We start from the raw sequence: 20405 nt of genomic DNA on the forward strand, positions 1-20405 counted from the left end.
AACCGGTGACAGAGCTTGTTTAAACATTTGGAACCATATAGGAACTTGGCCAGAATTGTTATAAGGGCTAACTAAGGCTTGACTAAATTGACTGATGACAATCTGTGAGGAAAACATTTGGTTGCCAGTAAATGTTAGGTTGTTTTCTAGCTACACAGCTGCCGATGTCTAGAGACGGTACGCCTGCCTACTGGGTATACTGCGCTGGAAGAAAACTGACCCTGTTTATTATGTCGCGCAGGACTGAGTTTTTCGAAAGCAAAAGCAATCACACAATCAGCACAAGTATTTTTTTCATGTGCTTTTCATGCCAACCTGACGGGCCTGCGCTATTCCTTAACTATATTTTTAGACGCACTAATGCTGACAAATGGCTTTCCCAACTAACAACTTCATGTTGAAGAAGCATAAGGGCATATTGTGATACCTGTTTCATAATCAGTTATCACAAGACAATAGGCGTATTCCATGAAATAGTTCGACTATGTTATGCTCTACGAGTAGGCTATTATAGGTCACGTATATCATACGGATGCAGTTATGAAATTACATGTAAAAATTCACAGTGTATGTAATAGGTCTAATATGAAATAGGCAACACCATCTACTGATACAGCTATTTTTTGGGTGTGTGTCGACAAGTAAGTTTGTCTGTGAACGCCTCCTCAGACACGCTGCAGCGTGCTTCTGTTTTGTACTGCTTGACATTCGGTGCATGTCAACTGCGCACGACGAACTGTAGCGCCGCTGTTGCTAGTGGAATCTTAGTTCTGGAAGAGAGGACAGCAAGGGACTGGGTGTTCAAGGCTAAACTGACTTCGCTCATGTCTTCCACCGGGTCTCCGTGAATATCAATGCTATATCAACGGCAGTCATGACTTCAGTATGGAAGAGACTCCAGCGCGTAGGCAAGAGGGCTTCGAAGTTTCAGTTTGCTGCGACTTTCCAGGACCTGACGGTAGAATGCACGAATAAATGGTAGGTGATATCTGAGAGAATATAACCCTCACGTCCAGAACTATGACATTTAATTAGACCACATGAAAAACAACAATGTATTTCTTGCCGTGATGACATTATTTGTGTGAAGTTTACCAATTACGTAGATGTCCTGGATACGGAGTGGTGTGAGTAGCTTATTGTGTACGCTTATACATGGTGTGTTGCGTGCTCAATTGGAAGGCAACCCACTCCGGCAACAAATAAGGTTGGATACCATCATAGCTTTACTATTGTAATTTGTAATATCTCTGGAAAGGTATCTTATTAAGCCTCCAACACATTTATCCAAACAGCCTACACTTACTATCGCTTGCCTTCAATATGCCCAAATCATCGTCACAAGGAAGTGGCATCATATCGAATTAGACAGCATCAGCTACAGTAGCATACGAGCTACCAAACTGTCGGTTGATCTCCTGTTGATGTCTATGAACTTTTGTGAACATTCTTGACACCAAAACTATTTTGCTGATATAGGTGTCATGTTCAAATGGCATTTTGTAGCAGCTGTGCTATCCCTTTTTATCCTAGACAGAATAGCATGTTGTGACCACCTTTGGCTTAGGGCTTTCTCCACACTGGTAGATTTATTCATACATAGTCTTATTGTGATCTCGTCTTGCTGACACCATGCGGGCAGATGTTGTCTGACCACTTGACCAACCATCCATCCATCAACTACCAACAATTTATGAACTGAAACGTTTGATCTGGATGATTTGCCAGGATGGCAGATATTAAGAGACAGCTTGATTTAATATGAATTGGTCAGAGTAGCGGTTGTTTTGATGGGAGACGCCACAGCCACGTCTGACTGGTGATTGGATGTGGGAGCCGATCTGATCTGATGGCTGAAGAACATGGGCTGTTGTGTACGGCAGCTGCTGCTGATTCACTGTGAGGTGCAGTCAAGTGGACTGATGTGTTACTGAGATGTAGAGACACGTGGATACACACACACACACACACACACACACACACACACACACACACACACACACACACACACACACACACACACATAAACACACACATGCCTCTGCACATGCATATGTGGGCATACCACTAGTTGCTGTTCGCTCCACACACGCAGCAGGCACACACACATGTAGTCATGCACTTAGTCACTCACACAAATTGTAGGCACACCGAGGCACAGCTATGGACCACTAACTTGCTTTCACATAGATGCACAAATATATGGATAGACTTGCTCTCTCTTGCTCTCTCTCTCTCTCTCTCTCTCTGTCTCTCTCTCTCTCTATCTCTCTTTCTCTCTCTCTCTCTCTCTCACACACACACTCACACATTGCATACTCACATACACACAAATTATACAGTCACATTGCGGTGCAGCTAGCTAGCTTAGTGCTAATTTGCCTACACATAGATGCATAGAAACATGGAGATACTCATTCTCTTGGTCTCTCTCTCGCTCTCTTTCTCTCTCTCTCTCTCTCTCTCTCTCTCTCTCTCTCTCTCTCACACACAAACACACACACACACACTAACAAAGGGTTACTTGTTAATCCACGCTCTGGTAACAGCATGCTTCCGGCACAACTGTGTAACTCTGTGAGTGTACCATGCATACAGTCCCATATGCTCCCCCGCTCACACAGTGTGTAGGCAACTATAAACACTGCTACGCTTTCCTCCTACAGACGTCTGTGCTGTGAACCCCCTCCGTCCCCTGGCAGACACAGTGTAGTGAGAGTCACCTCCAATTCCATTAGCGTTATTCACGCTAGCTTATGGCCAACCCCACCCCCTCCAGTCCCAGAGCTTCACAGCAGCACCACCCACTCCTCCCCTGCCTACACACCCATCTCTGGGGGTTTCTTACTGGAGCTTATTATGCAGCATCATAGTCTAAATCTGATTTATTTTCAAATGTGTTGGAATCCGTTGCTGTTGCAGAGCTGTTGCTAGAGATGTGGAGATCGCTGGCGTAGATTCCAAGGAACACTTGTATTGATGAGATTCAGTGTGTTATGCCTTAGCTGGATAGTGCAATAGGACTCATTTAATGTGTTATCCCTGGCCTTGGGCTGAGGCTGCATGTCTGTTGCAGATGTTGAATCTGTAGGTTAATCTGTAATTTAATCAGAACCGCATACAATGCTGAATTTGTCATATTTATACAGCTCAGTTAAGGGCCCACACATGCAATGGGGATTACATGCGTAAACTCTGTGGTAATCGTTAACATTTTGCATAAGTCAATATATATATTTGCTTGAGATGTGTCTTACAGGTATCTGTATCTCTCACAAGGGGAGACATGTGACAACAACAAACCACTGACCGATATCAGCAGTGACGTAACGTAGTTACGACGGGCCCAGGTGCAGGCTATCATGACGGGCCCTAGTCAGTGGCGTAAGGCAGTGGTTCCCAAGCATTTTACAGTCCCGTACCCCATGTTTGTAACCTCCGCCACAGTACAGTGATGTAGCGTGTGTTCACGGAACACCATGTACCTGTGGGTTGTGTTGTAATTGTGCACCGTGTGTTATAACCGCACAGAGGTTCCCAGTGAAGAGGGAGTAGGGAGTAGGGAGCTTGTCTTGACTGGTGACTGCCACGACAAATAGATGTGCTAATGATAGCGGCCTCTGCCAATGAGCGTTACATAAGGAAAAGCTCCAAGGCAGAATGTTTTGGGCGCACTGGTTTATGTTAGCTGCCTGTAGGAATGTGTGAAATGTGGAATAGCTGGCCTGGGCCATTTGCGATAGACAGATCAGCCAGAAGTGTATGCAGTGGAAATTAAAATAAGAAACCCACAGAAATATTAAGATATGCCGTGTTTTAACTTTATGAACGGTAATGAAGTGAGTTTTGTGTAGAACCGTGTGTAGGGATATGTTGTAGGTCGGAGAAACACACTGTACACTTAGTTCAGTGTGTGCAGTCGCACGTACTCAGGACCAGTCAGTCCACCCATCCTACCTTGTTTCTTGGAAGTGATCACAATCTGACCTTTTGCAGTGGTCTTTAGGTTTAGACTGAGTGGTCCTGGCATGGTGGCTAGTAAGTGTGTGTGGTTATGTGAAGGACAGTGGGGTGGTCACCTCTGTTGAATTGGCTCCATGGTCATTTGGCTGACCAGACCATGCGGTCATTTGAGGCGAGTTCAGCTGTCCAGACATTTCTGTGATGTGCTGCATGGATGAATGACTAAGGGGTTTTTCCAAGGGTGGGACGGGACTGTGATGCAATGGGTTTGGCTGTCTTGAGTGTTGTACATATTTCAGCCTGCTTGGTGATATTTACATTTTACTTTGACAGCAAATCATTAAGCAAACATTTTTAACAAAATTATTTTCACTTCAAGGATAGACCTAGTGTGTGTTTTATCAAGTCCTTCGGATTTGTATAAGTATTAACTCTTAAATTCAAGCTCATCATCAACAGACATATTTTTGAGTTTGAGTCATTCCAAGATGGAGCTGTCCTGCTTGGTTGGAGCTTTGTGCTGTGTCACATGCATACTCAGCCATATTTGGCTTCTTTCTAAAGATCGCATGCTTCCTTTCCACTTTGGTCGCAGTGGCTGCATTGAAGCAGATCAAATATAAATGCTCTGTCACGCCTCATTATTAGATTTAACCCCTTGCTCAGTCTTTGCTCCTTCCTCTAGCCCAGTCCTGAGAGTCGCTACAGTGACACTCAGTCTGCAGTCTCTCAACCCTGTCGGCCATGTCTATCACGTCAGCCACGCCCACACCCGCGTTCTGTCGTGTGTAACCTGAGCACCAACACCAACTGTTTGTCAATTCAGTCTTTTAAAGAAACTTGTGAGCTCGGCCTCACTGTGTGAGGTATTGTTTATGTGTTAACTCTACGGGTGTTACCGTGTTGGGTTGTATGACTGTGCCTTGTTTCTGACGCTGTTTTGTGATTTGTGGTTTACTGGTGAAGTCTACCTGTTTATTTGCCTGGGCATGTTCGACTGTGTTTTGTGATCCTGGTCTACCCTGGTTGGATTACCCTCTGATTCTCGTTGAAGTAAACTTTTAAGAACACTCCGCACTTGGGTCTCTCACCTGTGATCATTACAACTTCCAAGCAGCAACTTCAGTTGGCCGCTTGCCAAGTGTATTTCTGTCCTCCTCACTGTCAATCGCTCGCTCAATCCCTCGCTCAATGACACGCTCTAACACTTGCTCTCGCAGTCAGCCAGTCGCATTCCCTTCCCCTCCGATCCACACAGCTGCTATAAGTGACCTGCAACCTGAGTAAGAGAGACCCTCTGGTCACATTATAGGCCAGTCTTAACACAGACATCTTTACCAGTAACCTCCTTACCTTTAGCCTACAGTAATACGATCCCACAGGCAGTCACTTGCTATATGTAACTGAATACTTTCATATTATATATAATGTGAAAACACACATCAAGTGGACAACTAAACGAAATGAAATTATGGATTTCATGGTGACTATTGTATTAGGCAAAGTGTTGTTTGAAGCAGGAATAAGGGGGTTTTGGTAAAAAAAAGCTAGCTGTCTAACTACTTTATTGGCATGGAGATTCCTTACAAACTCCAACAACAGCAAATTTTCACATTTACATTTCATTCATTCATCATTTACATTTTTGTGGAGTGGTCTGATCAGGACCACAGAACTGCATAGTGCATAGCCTAGGCGGCTAGTTGAAACATCAGGTGTATTTATCTGTCCTATGTATCATGAAAATGAAGTTGAAAATGAATACCTGCACTAGTTGTCTGAAAAAAAACCTGCTTCAAAAAGTTGCAAATTATTGTAATTGTTGCAAAAAGTTTGCAAAGAGATTTTTTTAAAGACAGATACAAGTTTATAAATGGTGTGCACAAAGGCGTGTGTTGTTTGCATCACAAGGTTTGCCAGAAAAAGAGTTCAGAGGGAGGCTAGTGTGTCAATTATTAATTATGTCTTAATAATGTTTAGGATTTCAGAGGTTTTCTTTAAGGTTAAAGAGGATATTTGTTATAAAGGGGTAATTAGATAATGATTATAGAATCATACAATATTTCTGGTTTGTGTTTTTTGAACTGAGTTGAGAGAGAATCATAGACGCCTCTGAGTCAACCAGATATCTTTCAGCAGTGAGCCTACAACAGGTAGCACCACACCCTTCACTGGAGACCTGCAAGCTGCAGACACGAGAGGAAGGAAAAGAGAACAAGTCTCTGCTGATAGCTTTCATACCTTTTGCTGACACAGTTATTCACATGTGCACACACACACACAAACACACACACACACACACACACACACATACACACTTTCTCTGTCTCTCCTTCACACAAACATAGGCACACTCACTTTTTCTCTCTCTCACACACACACACAAAACACACACACACACTTAGACGCACGCTTAACGGTACACTACTACTGTAGAGAGAAACAAAAGTAATTTTTATACAGAGATCCCACAATAATGCCGTGAATAGGACCCTCATTATTTCGTCTTTGCTTGTTTATACTGACCTAAACAGAGGTGACATAATGTTACCCCAGCGTGTCCTTTTACAAAGAATGTCGGCACTCCAGATCCAGAGGCGTGGCGTTTAGGGTCTGGTGTGACAAATAAGGCCGGAGTTGTCTGGAAAGTGGCATAAAACACGCGTTCAAAAATAAAGTAGCCTACCTGTCACTTTCAAAAACAATGATGGGCAAACTTTTTGCTGGCAGTCTCTTTTGCAAGCTGTGCACATTTATAGCAATATTCAGACTCAAAGTTGTACAACATGTTAATGCTTATTATGTCGGAATTTTTCGGTGATCTGACAACGTGGTCTTGCGTCATTTTGGTAAGCTGCTAGGCTGTGTCACACCCCTGTCCCGGCATGCCGGCTGTCTCTTTCACACAGACGTGGTTTCTCTTTACCGCCGCTGCCGACCCAGAGGCGGAACAACAATGACCCCTCTCGCTGTTCTGTGTGAGCGGTATGGAGGCGGAATGAAGGTGCAATATTCCCGTCTGGAAAACGCTGTGTAATAAGCCTAAAGGAGTCCACTGGGGGTGGGGGATGGGGGCCAAACTGAGAGACGGGTAGCCCATCAACTAGTCAAAGGGAAGTACAGGCGGCGGTTGAGAACCAGAGAACCAAACCGAGATAGTAGAGGTATAGAGATGAATATAAAGATGCAGAGAAAGAAAGAGATAAAATCAGACATGAGGAGAGCGATCGTCACACACTCATTCAGAAAGAGGCTCAAAGAAATGCTCTCCCTGCAGCTTCTGCTGTGGTCTGATTCCCTTTCATTCACGCCTGATCCCCCACATACGGCACAAGACCCACATCACAGGCCCGGCAGCGCAGCCTATCCTCCCTCCCATCTCACTGATACCTACTTCACACCTGCCGTCAGAATGCCTTTCGGCTGGTCGGATTGAAATCGGATAGTGCTTGACCACATGAAAGTACAGGTGTTAATGCACCCAAGATGCATTGAGGACGAATTGTGATCCGATCGGCCAAACCGACTCCAGGGGTGGTCAAGTATGCATCGTGAGTCGTGACCACATGAAACTTGTCATTTAACAGTTGCCAATCCACATACAACAACTGCAACAAAAGCAGCTGCATGAATCAGCATTCTCTTTCGTCCCTCCAGTTGTCGAAGATGGCTTCTTCCCCCGCTTTGAAAGAGCAGGCAAACACATATACACAGCCTGACAGATGGCTACCATATTTTTCTTTCTTCTATTTTCTTCATCTATATTTTTGTTGTTGTTGTTTTTTTGGACACACACAAATGAAAGAAGAATGTGGTGTGAGCTGGACACAGCGATCGGATCTCAGTGTGGACACTGGAGACACATATTAATACCAGGTGTAAATGTGATCAGGTTCAAATCATATCTAGATACAATCTGGATAGGAGAGGCATTTTAATGGCAGTTTTAAATGAAGTCTGAGTCTCGTGGAACATTTGTTTCAGAGTGGTTTCATTCTGGGTCTGTAGCTATGTGTATGTTTGCATGCATTTGGTTGTACCTGTGTGTTTACTGTGTATGCTTCTGTTGTACCTCTGAGAATGGGTGATGATTTGGACAGTAGTGTGTGTGTGTGTGTGTGTGTGTGTGTGTGTGTGTGTGTGTGTGTGTGTGTGTGTGTGTGTGTGTGTGTTTGTGTGTGTGTGTGTGTGTGTGTGTGTGTGTTTAGGGTTTGTCTGTTTGTATTTTTGCGAGTGTGTTCCTTTTGTCTGTACGTGTTGCCCGGCATCGCCTGTAACAAATCCTTAATCAGGAAGTGTTAATCCATTTAGTAGCTTGTAGGGACTTGCTGCTTAAAGACAGCGAGAAGTACAGTGTTCTGTAAATCCTAACTAAGAGTCTGGTCAGGAGTCCCTGATATTATTTCACATTTTTCTTCATGAAATGATGACTTTTTTGACCCAAACAACTTCATACTTATACACTTTTTTTTACTTTGTAAAAGTGACAGAGAGGGGTTTGGTTGTGTGGACCCCCATAAAGGGAGCTGGACTTCATAAAGGGATCACTCCCTCCTCTCTCTCTCCCTCCTCTCTCTCTCTCTCTCTCTCTCTCTCTCTCTCTCTCTCTCTCTCTCTCTCTCTCTCTCTCTCTCTTGCCCTGGCCGGTGTCCTCATGTGAGGAGTGGCAATCCTCCTGACTCCTGCTCTATGTGGGTCAGTCTAGTAACCTAAAAGCCAAAACGAGCGCACACGCACACGCACAGGCACAGGCACACGCACACACACACACAAGCACACGCGCACACACACACACACACACACACACACACACACACACACACACACACACACACACACACACACACACACACACACACACACACACACACACACACATAGGGCTGATCCTCCAGCTGTAATCCACATGCCTGTCAATGCTAGTGGCTTAAGTCAGTGTCATCGGTGAAACATCATTTGGTTTGTTTTTTTCCTGAGGAGGAGGAATAGGAGGAGGAATGTTGTAACGCTGCGTTGATGTCTCTAGGCGGCCCTCGGGTACTGCTCTGATGTCATTGCAGAGGTATTAGGCGTGCAGCCTGTCACAAGTAAGGGGGAAAAAATTCCAGTCAAGAGTTTTGGAACATTAAACATCCATACAGTTTTGCAAAGGTCAAAGGTAGAGCATTGAACCTGTTGACACTCCGTCCAATACATTACAGACTGAAGGAAAGTTTAGTTTAGCTCCCCGGCTCTATTAAAGTGTTGACTTCACGTCCCACAGTGATAATCTCTCCCCCTGATGTGTCTCATATTATAGTGTAATTCGTTCATATTGGTGCCTGTTTATGAAAATGGGCTACTGATGTCCTTGGGTGTCTTTCATAATTTTTCCATCTGATGTCATTGCAGGCAACCAGACAAACTGAGGGTGGTTTGGACCAGAAGAAACCGACGCATTTGCACAAAGGTAGGGTGAAGATGCAATACATCTCCAGTTTCAGTTTCTTGTGATGCAGCTCTCGTAACCCCATCCCATTCATGATTACATGCGTGTGACTAGCATGTTCAGAACTGCTATAACAGCTTTAACAGAACTGCTTTAAGAGTAAGTTACTTACCATTAGTTTAGAGCATGATCTATTTTGCCCCGTAGATTTAAGGCCTGTTACCTTAGAAGGCATTTCTTAACAAGATTTAGTTGCCCAGGTCTGGAGACTCCTCTCTGGTTTAAAATGAAAACAAAAGAAAGCATTAGCGTAGTGTTCAGCCATAGAGTTTGTTATCAAGCAGCCAGAAGTGAGTGTGGAGTGGTGCTTGTGTTTGTTCAAGTGTCAAATCACTTCAGACTGCTGAAAAGGTCCCTCTTCCACCCAATGGTGTTGAGTTTACTGGGTCAAAGTCTGAATAGACCTGACTGCAAGAGTAACAGCCATTATTTCTTAAGGTTTCTTTTTCTTAAATTACATTAAGGTAGCGAGCGCGTACTGGAATGATAGACACTGGCACAAACTTTCCTTAATTCCGGATGCTTTCAAATTGCATCTAGTATAATGATCTGCATATGTATGTTCCATTCTCTACGATTGATTGCTTTTTTGATGCATTTCAGGTGATAATGTTGTATTCCTGCTACGTTGAAACTGAATAAGCATTGGGTTAATCCTGTTACCTTCAGCCCGCATTGCCCTGTGCTACAGTATATGTTACACCTTCCACCTTAAAGATGAGATCATAACTCACTCTTGCCTAACAAAGCAAACATAGTTATCATGGCAGCCAACACAGACACATTTATCATGCTGAATTAAACACTAACACAATGGTGTGTCACAGTGGGATATGACATCCGAAACCCCTGTGACTAGATCCTGAAATAAAGTGTTGTCACACTCTGTCCCTGTAAACTAGATTAAAGGGTTTAATATATCTCTGTCCCGGGCTGTCCCTCCTCCCTCCTCTCCTCCTTTTCCCCTTCCAGTTGCATGGCTGGCAGCCTGGAATCAAGAACCCCTACCGGGGGATGGTAGTTTGGCAGGCACCGGAAAGCGTGGATATCACCGTCACGCTCTTCAAGGTAGGGCTTTGGGTATATAAACAGAACTGAAATGTAATGTAAAAATAAATAAAAAAAATTATGAAATGAAATAAAATAAAATAAATAAATTAAAAAAAACTTAGTGCTAATGAATGGGTGAACCACAAATTTTGGGGTTAAAGACATTATTCACACACACACACACACACACACACACACACACACACACACACACACACACACACACACACACACACACACACACACACACACACATTCAAGGTTACATTTCATTCAAACAAACATACACCTGTTTCAGGACCCAAATGCAGATGAGTTTGAAGACAAGGACTGGACGTTTATCATTGAAAATGTAAGTCTCCTCTGCTCTTCTCTGTGTTAGAGAACCTCTCTCCTCGCTCCACTGTCTTTTAAACCCACACATACTCAGTAACCCTCTCTCCCCCACAAAGATTATGAGTGGCCAGAGACCACTCACAGTATCTCACTAAAATAAATAAATAAAGTGAATGTTATGGCATGGGCGTTAGCTGGCGCCTATATGCTGACTGAAAATCAAAGCCACAGCTTTGCTCTTTCTTGAGGCATGCTAAAGCAAGGAATGTTTTATGGAGTGCCTGTAGACAGGTGACTTTTAACTGAACACACACTGAATTAAGCTACATGCCTACTTTATGAGGGGGCATTCTGGCTGCTCAGGAGCATCTCTGAAATGTGTAATGGCAGTGGACATGTACATGACACAGTATATTACAAATGAAATGCCTACTGAAGACTCATAACTACAAACTACCACACTTCCCCACCCTTCTCCCAGGAGACTAAAGGCCACAGGAAGGTGCTGGCCTCTGTCGACGTGAACATGAGGAGGTACGCCAGCGCCACACCCGCCCAGTATGAGCTCTCGCTGAAGATGAAGCCCCTGTCGGTGAAGGTGGTGGAGGCCACGCTAAAGCTCACCCTCTCCTGCGTCTTCCTCAAGGAGGGCAAAGCCACGTGAGTACAAACTGAGACGCCCCGGGACAAACATGGCGGATACAGTTACAGTTATCATAACCAAGGTCAGTTCAGTTACGGAACCAAGGAGACTCAGTGGCGACAGACCTCAGCTGGTCACAAAAGTAGTTAAAATAGTGAGACAAATGATCTGCAAATGATCTTATATAGACTCCAGAATCATACAAACACACCAGCTAGAGGTTTACCCACGATGAAAATGAATGTCAAAGATTGCACCGCATGGAGCTTGTTACTCCTGCAGCATACTGTAGATACTATATGTGAATATATAGCATATGCTGTGCTAGGCCATTGTGAAGAGTCTAGAGTACTTCACAAGTGTTACTTCACATTTACCAACTAATGGTGGCAGTAGCCATGAAATAGTCCAAAACCTGCCTGTCAAGAGCGCTTTTGACGTCAGTGCCCCGCTCAAGGACAGTTTGAGTCGGGGAGAGATTGCATGTTGACCACTTTACTTACTGAACCGTAGACTCACATGTAAGACATCTTACCACAATCAATAAAGAGTTACATTACAAAAAAAAAAAACTAATGAAGGGTATCACCAACATACAGTTAGGCTTCAGTTGTGAATGAAAACAAACAATTATGTGGTATAATGTCATCACAAGGTATATAAATAAACAAAGGAATCAGGTTTTTTTTAAAGATTTTTAATCATCAGTTACGTGAAAACAAACTAATAATGGGTATCGTTTGTGTGGATACAGACCTCAGTCACCTCAAAAGCAAACAAGCTAAATAGATTATAGACTTAACTACCCAAAATAAGCCTGCTTTCATTGTTCAATTTGTTTTTGGTAAACATGGGTAATGAGGGCAGGTCTTGGACCGTCTATTGACACCGAATATGTTGTCTTCTGTCCAATTAGTCTTACATTCGCATGGCTTCATTTGTCTTTAAGCCACAGTCACAGGAAATGGTTCCTGCCTGTCATGACTTTTAGTATTTAGTAACCAGGTTCAGGCTCTGGGCTCTGTAAAGTGCCTAGAGGCAATTGTATTGTTATGGCGCTATATAATTAAAATTGAATTGAATTGAATTGAATTGGTCTGCGGTCAGTTATAATGATTTCTCCCTGCAGGGATGAGGACATGCAGAGTCTGGCCAGCCTCATGAGCCTGAAGCAGTCGGACATCGGTAACCTCGATGACTTCAGTGATGAGGAGGAGGACAGGAGAGCCAGCACAGGATCGGCCACCGTCAGTCCCACGGCAGGTGGGGCTGTTACAATATATGTGTACTACACACACACACACACACACACACACACACACACACACATGCACATACACACACACATGCACACATACACACACACACACATTCACAAGAGAGCATCCACATTCAGTACATAGACTCATCCTGCCTTCTGTCCCCCACAGGGACAGATCAACAAACACATACATGTCAAAAACACTATTTTACTCACAATATACATTCACATAGTTTGAAATGCATTTACAACCTCTGCATGCCATTGATCATTTATAAACTGTTGTCATGTGAACCGCTTCATATGATGGTTGGTAGGCACTGTAAGGGGCGTATCTCTGCTAGTGGTCCAGTGTTGCACAGTATTGTTCAGTGGACTCTGAGGTGTCTCAGAAGGAGCTGGGGCATCAGAAATGTCCTGGTAACTCCCACAAAGCATGATAGTTATGATGACGTAAATATTCATCCTCAGCTCATGGTTCTGACTCTGAACCTTCCTTGTCTTCCACTGGTTCCAATTTGCTTCCTCCTTTTCCTCTCCTCTCCTCCCCCTCTCCTCTCCTCTCCTCTCCTCTCCTCAGCACCCCATACCCCTTCGAGAAGAGTGCGAGACCCAGGCCCAACGCACACAGGTAAATACCCACCACCTTCTTACACACCCCGTACCCCCTCCTTCCCTCCACTCTCTCCAGTATACTCTCTCCTCCATTTCCCAAATTCAAGGGCCACTGAGATGAAGTGGTGTATGAAAAGAGCCCCAGGAATAGATGGATGGCAGGGGTATTATATGCACTGTAGAACTTGGACTTGTCTCAATATGTTCTCATTGTGTTTTTCTTTTAATGTCTGAGTTACGATAAGGGAAGGCTGACTAGAGAAATCGAGCGTACATATCAGTGTTTCAACCGTTTCTGCCCTGTGCTCTTTGAATAGCCTTCATCGGTTCATTTGAAATGACAATATTCATGTTAATTCTGGACGGTTTCTCAATACTGAGTCAAAACTATACTCTGCAGTTTTCTACTTTTGGTCACTGATGTTTGGTCTGTGTGTTAATTAACATTTAAATTTGACTCTCAATTAAACTACACAGAAACTGCTCAGCACAGTTTGAGGTCATGTTAATGAAACCCAATGAATATTAATAGACAGAATTTCAAATGATGTCAGTCATTCATGAAATCCTTAACGAGATTTAATCAGATACTCGTAATGCTTGAGAAGAAACATTCATAGGAATCTAAGTTGTTCTAAAGGGGTAAGACATTTGAATTCATTATGGGTTGGGGATTGCCTCAGCTTGTTCTTCACTTTGACGGTTTGATCTTTTAAATAGCCGAGTGTTTTTGTGAGATGAGTATCTGAGCACCATCACTCTCCATTCTTTATTCTGCCCCTTTTATTTCTCTTTCTCATTTCCTCATCTCATTCTCACCACGTGCTTTCTTTCCTTTTTCCATCCCAAACACTCTCTCTGCCTCTATCACTTTCCTTCGCCTCTTCTGTTTCTGTCCTATTGTTCTCCTTCCTCCTCTTCTTACTCCTCTGTTTACTTTTCCTCTATGTCCTCCATCTGAGTATCGCTCCTGTCTTTATCGCACCACTTTTCTCCTTCTTTGCCTTCCTCTCTCTCTTCTTCTTCTTCTTCCTCAACCTCTTCCACCTCACTCCCAGCCCCCACTGAGATGGAGAGGAAGAGCACTTTCACCGTCACGCAACCTAACCCCTCACTCCAGTCACTTCCTCCCCTCCCTCTCCCCATCACCCCCTCTGCTCCTCCCCTCTTTCCTCCGCCCCCTCACCCCGCCGCCTCCCGCCCTGCTGGCAGTGACCCCCAGCAGGCGCGCCCATCGCACTACTCCTTCACCCTGCCAGCCTTTATCAAGGCCCACCCCCCGGTTCTGCCTAAAATCTTCCGACCACCTGCTGGATCAGGTACTGTGGCATGCAGTGGATTGTGGGGCTTTTAGTTTTTGTTGTTGTTGTTGTTGTTACAAATCCAAGGAAACAGGCAATGTTATGGTCAGAGATTAGCATTTATCTGAAACAGGTCAGGGTCATGATATGTAATTCAATAGAATAGCAATCTCGGTTTGCTGATTATGCATGTCAATATAGGAGCAATCAGCTGATTAAATTGGAGCACTCGGCTGGTCAGAAATAGATCCATTAAATAGATGAGTGAGCTCACATCCTGGTCAGGGCATGTATGGTATGTACTTGACTTAATTTACATTAGAACTTTTAATGCAAAGGTTTTCACTACTTCAGGGCTTTCTTAAATATAATACTTAGTTATAATATCATGCATTTTACATTTCAGACCGTTTTCCCTAAATTGAAATGCTTAACTATGCAATTCCAATTAGTTAAAAAAAAAAGTAAAAAGTTTATACATGATAAACTACAGGTTATTTAACCTTACAAATATCTGTGACTTACTGCTCTACCCTGAAAAGAGCAGGCCCAGAGGCCTACACCACAGCAGGTGCAGCGCCCCCCAGGCAGCGAGGCTCCTGTTAACTCGTGCAGTGTGACAGTCTGCTGGGGCGCCGCCTGCTGTTCAGAAAGATATAAACACAGTGCATATAAACACAACTAATGCTAAACAGCCCTAACCTCTATTCTCTGGAGGATATTTCCCAAAAGAGGTCAGACAGTCTGAAATCCATCCCCCACCCCCACGTCTTAAGTAACAGAGATGAAGATTTAATCAGTGGTTGCTATCAAATGAGCCTCTGCAGTGAGGTCTGAATTTACGGTCAAGGAAACAGCATGAGTTTAAGTGCAAGTCTTTTTTGGGACTGTTTCCTGCCTCTGTATGGTTGCTAAGGAAGTGATCTCATATTAAAGTGGCACTTTAGATTATGTTGACATACAAAAATGGTTGCGAGCTGGAACAGCAACACTGAGTAGGCAGCTTTTAGGCATTGGTCCAGTCCAGTTAGGAAATAGATGCCATCTGTTAGTTTAATAAGATTTCAGTTAAGGACATTCACTATCTTTATTTCTGGTGTTATATTTTAGATTACTTTTTACATTTTTTAAATACATGGACTGCAGTGAGTATTTGCTCATTTCTTTTTTCTATCCCGAGTCCTGTTTGTTCAAGCTTGTTCACTGCTACTCTCTTTCTTTTTCTCTTTTTTATTCTATATATCTCTCTTTGTCTTGCTCTCGCTCAATTTAACTCTCTTGCTCTCTCTTTCTCTGTCTCCCCCTGCCTGTCTCTCCTTTCTCTGCTGACTCTTTCTCTGTGTGTCTCTCACTCTCCCTCCCTCGCTCTTCTTTCTCTTTATTTCTCTTCTGTTCCAATGATGCTTAGCACCAACCTATGCCCCTCGGCGACCCCAGTGGGCTTCAGGTGACCCTAGCCATGCTGAGGCCGCAATGGCCGCCCCAATCCCGCCTCCCCCTCCCCCCAGACCAAGACCCATGTCCTTTACAGGGCCCAGCACGCCTCCTCACCCCTCACCCCTCTCCTCTTCACCCCCACAAGTTGCTCTGCCGCTCGACGGCACACAAACAGGTACAGCTTGTGTGTGTGTATAGTGTGTCCCATTCTCTGGCTCCTTTATGTAACTATTTACTTTGGCCACCTGTGGTGCTCTAAGGTGTGGAATTATCTCGGTAATAACAGACTTTACAGTGGTCCTGCAGTCAAAGTGGACTATCATGGTTTGATTGTACAGTTCCCTGGGAAAAGTACTCTTTATTGTATGTTTCTCTGAGTCTGTTGGAAGGCAGGGTGTCAAAACATCACCCCTCAGCTTTGTTTCTTTCTTTCTTTTAACCCTATCTTTCTTTCTTTCTTTTCATCATTTTCTTTTTCTTTCTCTTCAATGTATTTTTCTTTCTCTTTATCTCTGCCTTTCCTTATGTTTTTCTGGTCATCCCTCCCTCTCCCTCTCCCTCTCTCTTTCCATCTCTCATTTAGTCACCTACTCTGCTGCCCGCTCGAGTGCGTGGAGACCCCACAGTTTCCCCTCTCTTCGCTCCTCTGTCCATTCTCCTCCTCCTCATCCTGAAACCTCCCCTCCTGCTGTGGCATCCATCCCTGCGCTCCGTCACTCAAAGTCATACCGTGATTCATTGGCTGAGCCTGGCTCCGCCCTAACTAGGCCTACCAGCCTGCCCTCTGAACCTGAACCAGGTAGATAACAGGAGGCCACACCCCCTCTCTTACCACAGAAGGGGTGGTAGAGAAACGGTAGCACTTATCACACTGTATCAAAGAACACAAACCTTGTGTCACATTGTAAGACAACGATATCAAAATTTCTCAAAAGTGTCTCATCATACTAATTACAAACCATGCACAGCAGGTAAAGGAGATCCCACAGAAGAGCCTTTATGTCCCTTTTCTCACCTTCAGTCTCTTTTATTAGGTTCAGCCATTGCTTTAAATCACATAACATGTCAGATCTGCAGGATATGTTCCAAATAAGGGCTGCATCCATGCCAGAGTTAGTTGCCCTCTTGAGATTAGGTGGTCGTGAGTTTCTCAGTTGTTCTCCCTTCATGCGCTGAGCCTGCTGGTCTTACTTAGCTTATGAGCATTCTTGTCAATGGTCATTACAGGAACTGTTTGATCATTGATCGTTGGTAGTGGTATGTCGTGTAAGTATTGTAAATCTGAAATGATCAGCCATTCACTGAGAAACCTTTTCATTAATTTGGCTTGTCTTTTTCTCTTGTCTTCTCTTCACCATATCATATTAATAACACTTTTGACATGTAACGCTCATTTTCATCAATTATCACCAACTTTCTCTATGTCTCTCTCCCTCTCCCTCTCTCTCTGTCTTTTCTTTTCACTTCCCTCTTTCCCTTATCTCTTTCTCTGTTCCCTGTTTCTATTCCTCTATTTGACTGCATCTGATTCTGGTACCATTATCATTCGTTCAAATCCATCTCTTCATCCTTGCACTCGTACCACCTCATCCTCACAGCATCCTGGCAGAATGAATGGCGGTCGCCTAAAAACACCACGCCCCTCGCCCCCCCTCCGGTCCTCTGTCCCACCACCACCACTGACACGTCCGAGGTCGTCCCTCTGCAGTCAGTGCAGGGCCTGGAGACACTCTGTAATCCTGCACCCTCTCTGTCGCCTCCCCCTGTCCAGACCCCTCCCTCATCTGTGCAAACCACTCACCTTGTCCAACCCTCTGTCTCAATGCAAACCATCCCTGGTTTACCCTCCTCTGCTGTTGTCCAGTCTGCTTTCACTGTGCAAGCCACTGTCCATGCCCCACCGCCCTCAGTAGAAACCTCTCCTGTTGCTCAGGCTTCACCCCCTGTTTTTACTGATTACTCTACTGAATCAGATCTCTTGGCACAGGCCACTCCCCCTGTTCTGTCCCCTGCCTCTGTGCAGGCTCCTCCCCCTGTTCTAACTCCACCCCCTGAGCAGTCTCCTCTCTCTGCTATCTCTCCTCCTCCTGAGATCTTTTGTTCTGTGCTGCCTCCTCCCCTTAGCCCGTCCCCTCCTAATGCCCACTCTCTCTCCCTGTCCCTATCCCCAGTACCTGCTCCAGCTCCCTTCTCTGACTCTCCTGATCCCCTTCCCTCTATCCAGATACTGTCATCCTACTCGGCTGTGTCATTGCTTGATCCCCTTGTCCATGCTCACGTCCCTGCCAGCATGACCTCTCCTCCTGAGGCTGCCCCTCTCTCAGACGCCCCCTCTCTCACTCCCGCTGACTCAATCCCAGCCTCCGGCTCTAGTTCAGCTTCTCCCCCTCTGTCCCCCGATGTCTGTGTGTCTCCCATTCCCTGTCCTGCCCCTCTTCCTGTCGTCTCCGTCGATGTCCGTGCTTCCTGTGCCGTTCCTGGTCCTGCCCCAGCCTTGCCTGCTGTGTCTGTTGTCTCCTCGTCAGGTACAGAGAACAGAGAGACTTGTGGCCCAAACTATTTCCACAGCGGAAATGCTTGTTTGACCTCACTGTCTCACTGTGATCAGTTCACCAGTTGGTCTGTGAATCAAAAAAAAAAAAAACATCCTCTATTCGGTCATTCCTGTCTTTCCTTTTACTTTTCCCCCATGTCCTACCTATTCTACTTTTTTTTCTCCCTCTCTGTCCATGTCTCTCCCTCTTCCTTTCCCTCTCTCTCTTTCTCTCTCTCTCTCTCTCTCTCTCTCTCTCTCTCTCTCTCTCTCTCTCTCTCTCTCTCTTCCTTGTCTGCCTTAGACTCCCCTGCAGTCCCAGTCCACAGTTGGAGGCACCAGGTGGTGCCCACTGTTGTGCGCCCAAATGTCAGAAGACCTCAGGTCACCGTTGCGGTGGAGACCCTGGTCCCCATGCCTGTTTCCTCTCCGCTTTCTCCCACTCCTGCCGTGCTCTCTCCCCTACCTCCTGCCATCTCTAGTCCTCCTCTTCAGGCCCAGGCCCCCATCTCCTTGCAGCCCGGGCCTGTCTCTGCTTCCCTCTTTGACACGCAGACAGGTACTCATGCCCTTGGAAATCGCTATCGTATTTAAAAGGGGTACTGGAAGAAAAAAAATGATGTGGCTTGAACAGATGCTCCCTCTGGTGGTTGGAGGATGGTAATGTAGCTCCAGGTTACATTTGCACTCAGAGGAGAGCTGTGTGAGTGGCAGAAGAGGAGGACTTGATTTATTTAAATAATTTGTATTATTTCATTATAGAGTTCCAGAGGCAACTGAGCACACTGACAGAAGAGGAGCATTCTAGTTCACTAAGTCCAAGTGAGTACAAATGCTGAAAAAGCAAGTATATGAAATCACCTTTGTTATGCCCTTCTTCACCCCCACCTAACCCTTGCAGTGCCAGTGCAATTCTTTGGATGGGGATGGGCTTAATCGTCCACCCCAGAAGAGGCTAAACAGCATGGAGCATGTCTCCAGAGGAAGGATTTATGTTCTCACCACGCTCTTGAGGCTGCTACTAACCATGCTCTCTGTTGTGCTTTGCTTTAACATTCATCTCCTAGATTTCAATTTATTATATTTATTTTATTATTATTAAACAGTTATCTAGAAATAAAACAGTCTATTTTTGTAATCTCTGGTGTCTGTGTACACTATATGTTGTGAGTCAGGGTCGTACCATACACACACTAAATCTGTTTGTAAGATTTATGATCCTTAGACATTGCTATATGTTGTTTTTTGTTTCTAATTAAGCGGAAGAAAAACAAACAAACCTTGGTCGGCCAGAGTCAAAAGCCTATGAGAGAAAACGGGAAGGAGATTCTGTGTTTGGATTGGAGGTTGTCAAGGCAGCAAAAGGGTGAGTGACAGTGTGATGAGTTGTGGACAGAAAAATTAACATCATGTGGCTTGATGTGACTTTATGTCAGACAGCAAAGCCTTACAAATGTTTGTGATTTGTCTGTGGTTGCTCTATATTGTTTGTGTGTTGTGGCCACAAATTGCGATTTAATTGCAGTGGACAGTTTATTTTAGTTTGACACTTACTTGAACTTGGTTTGACATTTTGACCACAAACTGGGAACCCTCTTCTCTTCTGTAGGCACCATTCACAATCTAGTGCTCTTGTATACTAGACATTTTAATCAATAGATTTATGCAGTGATCCAGTCATTTGTGCCGTATCTGTAGTCGAAATAAGCTCATGGAGCCTTACAATGGTTTGTTTTGTGTTGTTCTATGTTGTTGTCGACAATGTGCATCATAAACAG

General features: G+C 44.5%; 1 protein-coding gene across 4 annotated transcripts in view; it reads left to right on the top strand.

Moving 5' to 3' along the window:
• Nucleotides 1–678: 678 nt before the first annotated feature.
• The window catches only part of ehbp1l1a (EH domain binding protein 1-like 1a), a 44401-nt gene continuing 24674 nt past the window's right edge, over nt 679–20405 (top strand). For 2 of the 4 annotated variants that reach the window (XM_080838934.1, XM_080838935.1), the window contains exons 1-14: nt 688–978; nt 9355–9412; nt 10424–10519; nt 10800–10853; nt 11319–11497; nt 12610–12743; nt 13322–13372; nt 14415–14675; nt 16066–16269; nt 16678–16893; nt 17693–17827; nt 18932–19186; nt 19390–19449; nt 19888–19993. In XM_080838934.1, the coding sequence (XP_080695060.1) occupies nt 875–978; nt 9355–9412; nt 10424–10519; nt 10800–10853; nt 11319–11497; nt 12610–12743; nt 13322–13372; nt 14415–14675; nt 16066–16269; nt 16678–16893; nt 17693–17827; nt 18932–19186; nt 19390–19449; nt 19888–19993 (1913 nt within the window). In that variant the 5' untranslated portion in view covers nt 688–874. Of the gene's footprint in view, nt 979–9354; nt 9413–10423; nt 10520–10799; nt 10854–11318; nt 11498–12609; nt 12744–13321; nt 13373–14414; nt 14676–16065; nt 16270–16677; nt 16894–17692; nt 17828–18931; nt 19187–19389; nt 19450–19887; nt 19994–20405 lie in introns of all 4 variants that reach the window. The other 2 variants (XM_080838937.1, XM_080838936.1) reach the window with 2 other exon arrangements.

Source organism: Sprattus sprattus (assembly GCF_963457725.1).
Source record: "Sprattus sprattus genome assembly, chromosome: 5".
Classification (NCBI taxonomy): Eukaryota; Metazoa; Chordata; class Actinopteri; order Clupeiformes; family Clupeidae; genus Sprattus; species Sprattus sprattus.